The 10,000-nt window shown below is 44.0% G+C and overlaps 1 protein-coding gene across 1 annotated transcript in view; it reads right to left on the reverse strand.

Moving 5' to 3' along the window:
• Nucleotides 1–3,397, reverse strand: part of meltf (melanotransferrin) — a 15,576-nt gene extending 12,179 nt beyond the window's left edge. The window contains exons 1-4 of the mRNA XM_046302701.1: nt 3,159–3,397; nt 2,608–2,762; nt 1,253–1,352; nt 168–353 (exon numbers count right to left, since the gene is read on the reverse strand). Coding sequence (XP_046158657.1) covers nt 168–353; nt 1,253–1,352; nt 2,608–2,762; nt 3,159–3,201 — 484 coding nt within the window. The 5' untranslated portion in view covers nt 3,202–3,397. The remainder of the gene's footprint in view (nt 1–167; nt 354–1,252; nt 1,353–2,607; nt 2,763–3,158) is intronic.
• Between the last annotated feature and the right edge of the window lie 6,603 nt (nt 3,398–10,000).

A 10,000-nucleotide genomic window follows, 5' to 3' on the forward strand; every position in this document is an offset into this window, starting at 1 on the left:
GTGGTTGGGTTAAATGCAGAAGACCCATTTCACATTTCACTAGCGTGTGTGTTTTCTTGCGTGCGTACACTAGTGTGTGTGTGTGTGTTTTCTTGCGTGCGTACACTAGTGTGTGTGTGTGTGTTTTCTTGCGTGCGTACACTAGCGTGTGTGTCACAATTCCCTACCTTGTGGGATGTTACAGCCCATGACAGACATCTTGCTCTGGTCGATGAGGTATCCCAGAGGCATGTTCCAGCCGGCAGTACGTCCCTTCCCTGTGTGACATGTCTTCCTGCCCTTCAGTGTGTTGATGTTGATGTCCGGCTTCACCTTCTTCACCACGGCAACCGCATAGTAGGTGGTGCCCTCTCCTGTGGAGGTCAGGGGTCAGGGGGATAGTAATCTGTTATTGGTCCAGTTTAATCATGTGCTTCCCTCTTTCACTTTGAGGAACAGAGTCAAAACAGACACAATAGAGGGATATGACCTTGTCTGCTGTCATAAGACAGTTCATCTCAGTGCTAGAGTCATCACTACAGACACCCTGGTTCGAATCCAGGCTGTATTACAACCGACCGTGATTGGGAGTTCTATAGGACTGCGCACAATTGGCCCAGCATTGTACGGGTTTGGCCCAGTGTAGACCGTCATTGTAAATAAGAATTTGCCTAGTTTTTTAATTAAACATACTTGAATCTCCAGTAAATCATTAACATACCGTATGTACTACATTTATATGATATGTTCCTCTTTGTGCGTTACGGGTAAAGTTTGCACAAGCATGTCATAAAAACAGAGTAAACATATCCAACGCTCATATCCAACGCTCATATCCAACGCTCATATCCAACGCTCATATCCAACGCTCATATCCAACGCTCATATCCAACGCTCATATCCAACGCTCATATCCAACGCCAACGCTCATATCAATATCCAACGCTCATATCCAACGCTCATATCCAATCTAACGCTCATATACGCTCATATCCAACGCTCATCCAATCCAACGCTCATATCTAATCCAACGCTCATATCTAACGCTCATATCAACGCTCATATCTAATCCAACGCTCATATCCAATCCAACGCTCATATCCAACGCTCATATCATAACTAACGCTCATATCCAACGCTCATATCTAACGCTCATATCTAACGCTCATATCTAACGCTCATATCTAACGCTCATAAATGATCGTGAAAGACACAAATTACTTTATGCGAAATTGGTGACAGACACACTGACACACAAACATAAACTCTTTACCATCAGCAGAAGTCTCTCCTGCAGCTATTTTGAAGTTAGTTTCTTCCCCCAGTTTGTAGATATCCTTAGCGCTCATTGAAAAGGCATCTACTTGGTTTTTCTAGGAGAAAGAAATGAAGAGGGGTTTAAATAGCATGTTTCAATGGTGAACGCAACGTTATGAAATGAAATAGTGTTGCTTCCTAATCCGTCGAACTCAGGACATCGGCAGATACTCCTAGACAACGAGGTCAACACATGCTCCAAAAAGTGATATCATTATCCTATCCAAGACTTAAATAAACAAACAATATCACAGCAATTATTAAGAAAATATAAAAATATAAACATCAACTGTCGCAAACAACTGAATAAATACACTGCTCAAAAAAATAAAGGGAACACTTAAACAACACAATGTAACTCCAAGTCAATCACACTTCTGTCAAATCAAACTGTCCACTTAGGAAGCAACACTGATTGACAAGACATTTCACATGCTGTTGTGCAAATGGAATAGACAACAGGTGGAAATTATAGGCAATTAGCAAGACACCCCCAATAAAGGAGTTGTTCTGCAGGTGGTGACCACAGACCACTTCTCAGTTCCTATGTTTCCTGGTTCACACTGAGCACATGTTAGACGTGACAGAGGCTGGAGATGCCGTGGAGAACGTTCTGCTGCCTGCAACATCCTCCAGCATGACTGGTTTGGCGGTGGGTCAGTCATGGTGTGGGGTGGCATTTCTTTGGGTGGGCCGCACAGCCCTCCATATGCTCGCCAGAGGTAGCCTGACTGCCATTAGGTACCGAGAGGAGATCCTCAGACCCCTTGTGAGACCATATGCTGGTGCGGTTGGCCCTGGGTTCCTCCTAATGCAAGACAATGCTAGACCTCATGTGGCTGGAGTGTGTCAGCAGTTCCTGCAAGAGGAACCGCCACCTCATCAGGAGCATGCCCAGGCGTGGTAGGGAGGTCATACAGGCATGTGGAGGCCACACACACTACTGAGCCTCATTTTGACTTGTTTTAAGGACATTACATCAAAGTTGGATCAGCCTGTAGTGTGGTTTTCCACTTTAATTTTGAGTGTGACTCCAAATCCAGACCTCCATGGGTTGATTGATACATTTGATTTCCATTGATCATTTGTGTGTGATTTTGTTGTCAGCACATTCAACTATGTAAAGAAAAAAGTATTTAATAAGAATATTTAATTCATTCAGATCTAGGATGTGTTATTTTAGTGTTCCCTTTATTTTTTTGAGCAGTGTATATATATATATTTTAGATTTGATCAAGTTTCATAGGAAGTCATATAAAAAGTCAATTCAAACGGAAATGTGCCCTATTAATCTGAAAGAGCCCCACTTACCCCGATCTTCTGCGCGCATCCTTCCACAGACACGTCGCTGACGCATTGGATAATCGGACGGATGGCCGCACTGCTGAAGGCCTGCGCCATGGCGTTACATTTGGTCATCTCTTGAGCGGATATTGCGCACCATCTTATAGTGCTCTGGCCAGACACTGGATAGGGAACACATTCAAACAAAAATAATCATGTTTTTCTTATTGTCCTATGGCTACTCAATAACTAATGTTCATAGAGTACACAACCAAACGTCGACTGCGCAAATTCGTCTGTTACAAATTAAAATTCCATCCTGAAACCTCAATGTGCTGATAATATTTAGCATTTTATACGGATTCATATTAATCTAATCTAATCTTTAATTAACCTTTTATTCAAATGTATTCTTTGCAGCTATCATCGTTTTATAAAACATAACTATGATTTTTTTTTAAATATATATAAAAAAAAACTTTATTTAACTAGGCAAGTCTGAATCTAGGGCAGATTAAAATATGTCGTTATTTTACCTCCACAATATACTATTATATTGAGTAAAAAAAACAACTCACCAGTCTGAAGGCCTAATATCAGAGAGGCGACGAGTATCCACATAGTGACGGAGTCAGCCAGACGTGAGAATGTCTGATCCTGTACGACCTGTTTATTTATACCTTTCCGATATCTGATTGGGGCTCCAAAGTACACGCTCCAAGTTGAACTCCAGCTTTCCGCATATCGTCAAACAAGTTATGAGTATTTTACAACACCATTTTATGGAAATCAGTAGACTTTCTAGCTTTTCTTCGTCTAAAGTTTTTCTCTGAAACTTGGTGACTTCCAGACAGTCAGCTCATACCTGGAAAGACACGTCCCTACTGCCCGCAGCTGGCGCTTGGCCAGACCGAGCACACAGAGGCCATTGACGGGGAAAGACCCCACCTCTGCTGGCCCTGCCCGGTGCTTTTCCATCGTACATCTCATGGTGGGGGGGGGGGGGGGGGGGGGGGGGGGGGGGGGACATAGTAACTGTAGTAACTTTTCTGCCTGACCCTGTCAATGACAAATACAATTTCTGGAATCTTGTTCTAAGTTTAATGTGAAGAGTAGGCTAGTAATACAAGTGCACCTTCATAACTCATTTCCCATCCTGCTGTCATATTTCTTATGTATTTTTTCTCTTGTTTCCTTACCAGTGTTTCAATACAATCAAATAAAATGTTTTTACAAAAGTAATTTCTGAATGGGATATGAGGGAAAACAACAACCAAAACCTTGGTAAGATAAGATAAGATACTGGTTCACTGAACAGAAATATAAAACCAACCTGCAACACCATTTGACTGAGTAATGTAATGGTCATATAAGGAAATCAGTCAATTTCAATGAATTATTTAGGCCCTAATCTTTGGATTTCACATGACTTGGAAATATGCATATTTTGCTCACAGACACCTAAAAAAGGGTAGGGGTGTGGATCAGAAGGGGTGTGGAGAAGGGGTGTGGATCAGAAGGGGTGTGGATCAGAAAAAGGGGTGTGGATCAGAAGGGGTGTAGAGTTGATCAGCTGTTGATTGGGCCTGTGGAATGTTGTCCCCTCCTCTTCAAGAAACTCCTCTTCAGTGGCTGTGGAATGCTGTACTCCTCTTCTGGCTGTGAATGTTGTTCACTCCTCTTCCCATTTGCCTCATCATGCAGCTGTGGAAGACTCCTCTTCACATCTGGAATGCTGTCCCACTCCTCTTCCATGGAAGTTGTCCCCTCCTCTTCCATGGCTGTTGATTGTGGCCTGTGGAATGTTGTCCCACTCCTCTCCCATGGCTGTGTAATGTTGTCCCAGTCCTCTTCCATGGCTGTGGAATGTTGTCCCACTCCTCTTCCGTGGCTGTGGAATGTTGTCCCACTCCTCTTCCATGGCTGTGGAATGTTGTCCCACTCCTCTTCCATGGCTGTGTTGAATGTTGTCCCACTCCTCTTCCATGGCTGTGGAATGTTGTCCCACTCCTCTTCAATGGCTGTGGAATGTTGTCCCTCTCTTCCATGGCTGTGGAATGTTGTCCCACTCCTCTCTTCCATGGCTGTGGAATGTTGTCCCACTCCTCTTCAATGGCTGTGGAATGTTGTCCCACTCCTCTTCCATGGCTGTGGAATGTTGTCCCACTCCTCTTCCATGGCTGTGGAATGTTGTCCCATGGCTGTGGAATGTTGTCCCACTCCTCTTCAGTGGCTGTGGAATGTTGTCCCACTCCTCTTCCATGGCTGTGGAATGTTGTCCCACTCCTCTTCCATGGCTGTGGAATGTTGTCCCACTCCTCTTCCATGGCTGTGGAATGTTGTCCCACTCCTCTTCCATGGCTGTGGAATGTTGTCCCACTCCTCTTCAATGGCTGTGGAATGCTGTCCCACTCCTCTTCCATGGCTGTGGAATGTTGCTTCCATGGCTCCCACTCCTCTTCCATGGCTGTGGAATGTTGTCCCACTCCTTCCATGGCTGTGGAATGTTGTCCCACTCCTCTTCCATGGCTGTGGAATGTTGTCCCACTCCTCTTCCATGGCTGTGGAATGTTGTCCCACTCCTCTTCAATGGCTGTGGAATGTTGTCCCACTCCTCTTCCATGGCTGTGGAATGTTGTCCCACTCCTCTTCAATGGCTGTGGAATGTTGTCCCACTCCTCTTCCATGGCTGTGGAATGTTGTCCCACTCCTCTTCCATGGCTGTGGAATGTTGTCCCACTCCTCTTCCATGGCTGTGGAATGTTGTCCCACTCCTCTTCCATGGCTGTGGAATGTTGTCCCACTCCTCTTCCCATGGCTGTGGAATCTTCCATGGCTGGCTGTGGAATGTTGTCCCACTCCTCTTCCATGGCTGTGGAATGTTGTCCCACTCCTCTTCCATGGCTGTGGAATGTTGTCCCACTCCTCTTCCATGGCTGTGGAATGTTGTCGGGAACTGGAACACGGTGTCGTACGTGTCGTTCCAGAGCATCCCAAACATGCTCAATAGGTGACATGTCTGTGAGTATGAAGGTTGTGGAAGAACTGGGACATTTTCTTCCAGGAATTGTGTACAGATCCCTTGACATGGGGTTGGCTGCTGAAACATGAGGTGATGGTGGTGGATGAATGGAACGACAATGGGGTTGTGATTATCATGCTGAAACAGGAGGTGATGGTGGTGGATGAATGGATCGACAAGTATTATCATCTGAAACATGAGGTGATGGTGGTGGATGAATGCGACAATGGGGTTGTGTATTATCATGCTGAAACATGAGGTGATGGTGGTGGATGAATGGAACGACAATGGGGTTGTGTATTATCATGCTGAAACATGAGGTGATGGTGGTGGATGAATACGACAAGTATTATCCTGAAACATGAGGTGATGGTGGTGGATGAATGACAATGGGGTTGTGTATTATCATGCTGAAACATGAGGTGATGGTGGTGGATGAATGGAACGACAATGGGGTTGTGTATTATCATGCTGAAACATGAGGTGATGGTGGTGGATGAATGGAACGACAATGGGTCTCAGCATCATGTCAGAGTATCTCTGTGCATTTAAACTGCCTTTGATAGAATGCAATTGTGTTCATTGTCCATAGCTTACGCCTGCCCATAACATAACCCCACCACCACCATGGGGCACTCTGTTCACAACGTTGACATCAGCAAACCGCTCGCCCACACGACGCCATACACGTTGTCTGCCATCTGCCTGGTACAGTTACAACCGGGATTCATCTGGGAAGAGCACACTTCTCCAGCGTGCCAGTGGCCATCGAAGGTGAGCATTTCCAACACCGAAGTCGGTTACGATCTTCAGTCAGGGACAAGACCCTGGTGAGGACGACAAACACTCAGATAAGCTTCCCTGAGACGGTTTGTGGTAAAATTCTTTAGTTTTGCAAACCCACAGTTTCATCAACTGAAAATATGCAACAAAAACAACAATTTTATTGAGTTACAGTTCACATAAGGATATTAGTCAATTCAAATAAATGAATTAGGCCTTAATCTATGGATTTCACATGACTGGGCCGCCATGGGTGGGCCTGGGAGGGCATAGGCCCACCCACTTGGGAGCCAGACTCACCCATTGGGGAGGCAGGCCCAGCCAATCAGAATGCATTTTTCCCCACAAAAGAGTTTTACTACAGACAGAAATACTCCTCAGTTTCATCAGCTGTCCGAGTGGCTGGTCTAAGATCCCACATGTGAAGAATCCGGATGTCGGGGTCCTGGGCTGGCGTGGTTTACACGTGGTCTGTGGTTGTGAGGCCGGTTTGACGTACTGCCAAATTCTCTAATATGACTTTGGAGGTGGCTTATGATAGAGAAATTAACATTCAAATCTCTGGCAACAGCTCTGGTGGACATTCCTGCAGTCAGCATGCCAATTGCACTCTCCCTCAAACACTTGAGACATCTGTGACAATGTGTTGTATAACAAAACTACACATTTTAGAGTGGTATTTTATTGTCCCCAGCACAAGGTGCACCTGTGTAACAATCCTGCTGTTTAATCAGCTTATTGATATGCCACACCTGTCAGGTGGATGGATTATCTTGGTAAAGGATAAATGCTTTTTAACAGGGATGTCAACAGATTTGTACATAGAATTTGAAAGAAATAAGCTTTTTATGCGTGTGGAATTTTTGTGGGATCTTTTATTTCAGTTCATGAAACCAACACTTTACTTTGCGTTTATATTTTTGTTCAGTATACATCAGAATCAAGGTGAACCATTGTAACCTGGATACTTGGGTATTTAGTAGTAGCTTTGAAAAACTTGTTTTACCTATTAATTTGCAATTGGGGAACATACACTACAATCCCCAAAAGTATGTGGACACCACTTCAAATTAGTAGATTCGGCTATTTCAGCCACATCCGTTGCTGACAGGTGTATAAAATAAAGCACACAGCCATGCAATCTCCATAGACAAACATTGGCAGTAGAATGGCCTTACTGAAGAGCTCAGGGACTTTCTTTAAGTGTTGTTATTGTTGTAGTGGACATTTCTAGGAACAACAACGTCTCAGCAGCGAAGTGGTAGGCCACACAAGCTCACAGAATGGGACTGCCGAGTGCTGAAGCGGAAAGGAAAAATGTCAGAGTTCCAAACTGTCTCTGGAAGCCTCCGCACAATAACTGTTTGTCGGGAGCTTCAACAAATGGATTTCCATGGCCGAGCCTAAGATCAACATACGCAACGCCAAGCGTTGGCTGAAGTGGTGTGAAGCTCAGGCCAGGCCCCTTAGTTCCAGTGAAGGGAAATCTTAACGCTACAGTATACCATGACATTCTAGACAATTCTGTGCTTCCAACTTTGTGGCAACAGATTGGGGAAGGCGCTTTCCTGTTTCAGCATAACAATGCACCCGGGCACAAAGCGAGGTCCATACAGAAATGGTTTGTCGAGATCGGTGTGGAAGAACTTGACTGGCCTGCACAGAGCCCTGACCTCAACCCCATCAAACACCTTTGGGATGAATTGGAATGGCGACTACGAGCCAGGCCTAAATGCTCTTGTGGCTGAATGGAAGCAAGTCCCCACAGCAATGTTCCAACATCTAGTGGAAAGCCTTCCCAGAAGAGTGGAGGCTGTTATAGAAGCAAAGGGGGGGGGGGGCAGCTCCGTATTAATACCCATGATTTTGGAATGAGTTGTTCAACGAGGAAGTGACCACATACGTTTGGTCATGTAGTGTATTTATAATTCAGTATACATTTACATTTAAGTCATTTAGCAGACGCTCTTATCCAGAGCGACTTACAAATTGGTGTATTCACCTTATAGAGGTTCCCAAACTGGGGTCTGCGGTCCCTTCAGGGTCCATGGATGAAGTCCAGGTGTTCTATTTGTTTTTACCTTTCTCTTTATTCCTCTTGGTCGGAACGTCAAGTGACTGAACACCGAACTATAAATCAGCACAACAGTAAACGTACCGTACATCATAAAACAATCTCATGTCTCCGGTCCAGTGGTGGTACTAAACTCCAATATACCCCACTTATTGCCATCCACTTCCAGATACCTGTACTTTATAGGGTTCATAAAACACGACAGCTGTCTATAATAGGAAATACATCTTGCTTAGCCTCGAGTTGGGACTTGAACCCGTTGATATGCTGAGAGTGTGTCTGTGTGCCAAGTTCTCATTGATCAAACACACTGTTGTAGCCAATCACAGTAGCAGAGTGATCCATTTCGTTGCTGGAAGAGACACATTAGACATGTCCTTTTATACCTTATAACAGTGGATCATCTGCTTGAGCTAAATTATTAATTACAAGAATATAAATCAGCACATACTATAGTTATTGAAAATAAGAATATGTTCTTAACTGACTTGCCTGGTTAAATAAAGGTAAAAAAATTTTTTTTAAATCACACAAAAAAACATATATGCACCAAAATAGACATGTTTTCTTTTGTTTTTATAGTGCACATAGTGTCACCGTTTAGTTTTATGTTTATGCTGAACTCTGGATTACAGTGACACGTGTTTCTGTCTGAGTGGACTACTCTGGTTAAATCAAATGAGAAACACCGTTAACATAAGAGTCTCAGTAAAGAGGTAGACTGATTAACACACAGTGTTGGAGTTGTGAACTACAGATAGTTAAACTTGTAATTTAACGACATTTTACAGCACTTTGGTTGAACTAAATTCAAATCTATGTTGTGTTTTCAGTAGTTAATGATTTTTTATTTTTTACCATACAGCTAACTACTCTACACACTACTTTCTTTACAAAAAATAAAACATGGATGAAGTAGGCGAGAAGTTCCTTTATTTTTCAGCATCGGGATCACCTGAAACAGTTTGTTTGTTTAATATGTTACACATCCGACTCCAGATGGATCTATTACAACAGATAGGATCATTTTTCACTAAGTAGATCGGGAAAGGATGTAGTGAGCTTTAAAAAAAAAGTAATTAAATTAACTATATTTTTCTTAAGCGTAGCTTAACTTCTTCCAGTGTGAAGTAAATGACATGTTCAGAGTAGCTTCCCCCAACACAGAGAGGCATCTAGAAGGAAGAGACCCACAGAGGAGCTTCCCCCAACACAGAGAGAGAGAGAGAGACATCTAGAAGGAAGAGACCCACAGAGTAGCTTCCCCCAACACAGAGGCATCTAGAAGGAAGAGACCCACAGAGTAGCTTCCCCCAAAACAGAGAGAGAGAGACATGTAGAAGGAAGAGACCCACAGAGGAGCTTCCCCCAACACAGAGAGACATCTAGAAGAAAGAGACCCACAGAGTAGCTTCCCCCAAAACAGAGAGAGACATGTAGAAGGAAGAGACCCACAGAGGAGCTTCCCCCAACACAGAGAGGCATCTAGAAGGAAGAGACCCACAGAGGAGCTTCCCCCAACACAGAGAGAGAGACATCTA

This window comes from Oncorhynchus gorbuscha, linkage group LG15, assembly GCF_021184085.1.
Source record: "Oncorhynchus gorbuscha isolate QuinsamMale2020 ecotype Even-year linkage group LG15, OgorEven_v1.0, whole genome shotgun sequence".
In the NCBI taxonomy this organism is placed as follows: Eukaryota; Metazoa; Chordata; class Actinopteri; order Salmoniformes; family Salmonidae; genus Oncorhynchus; species Oncorhynchus gorbuscha.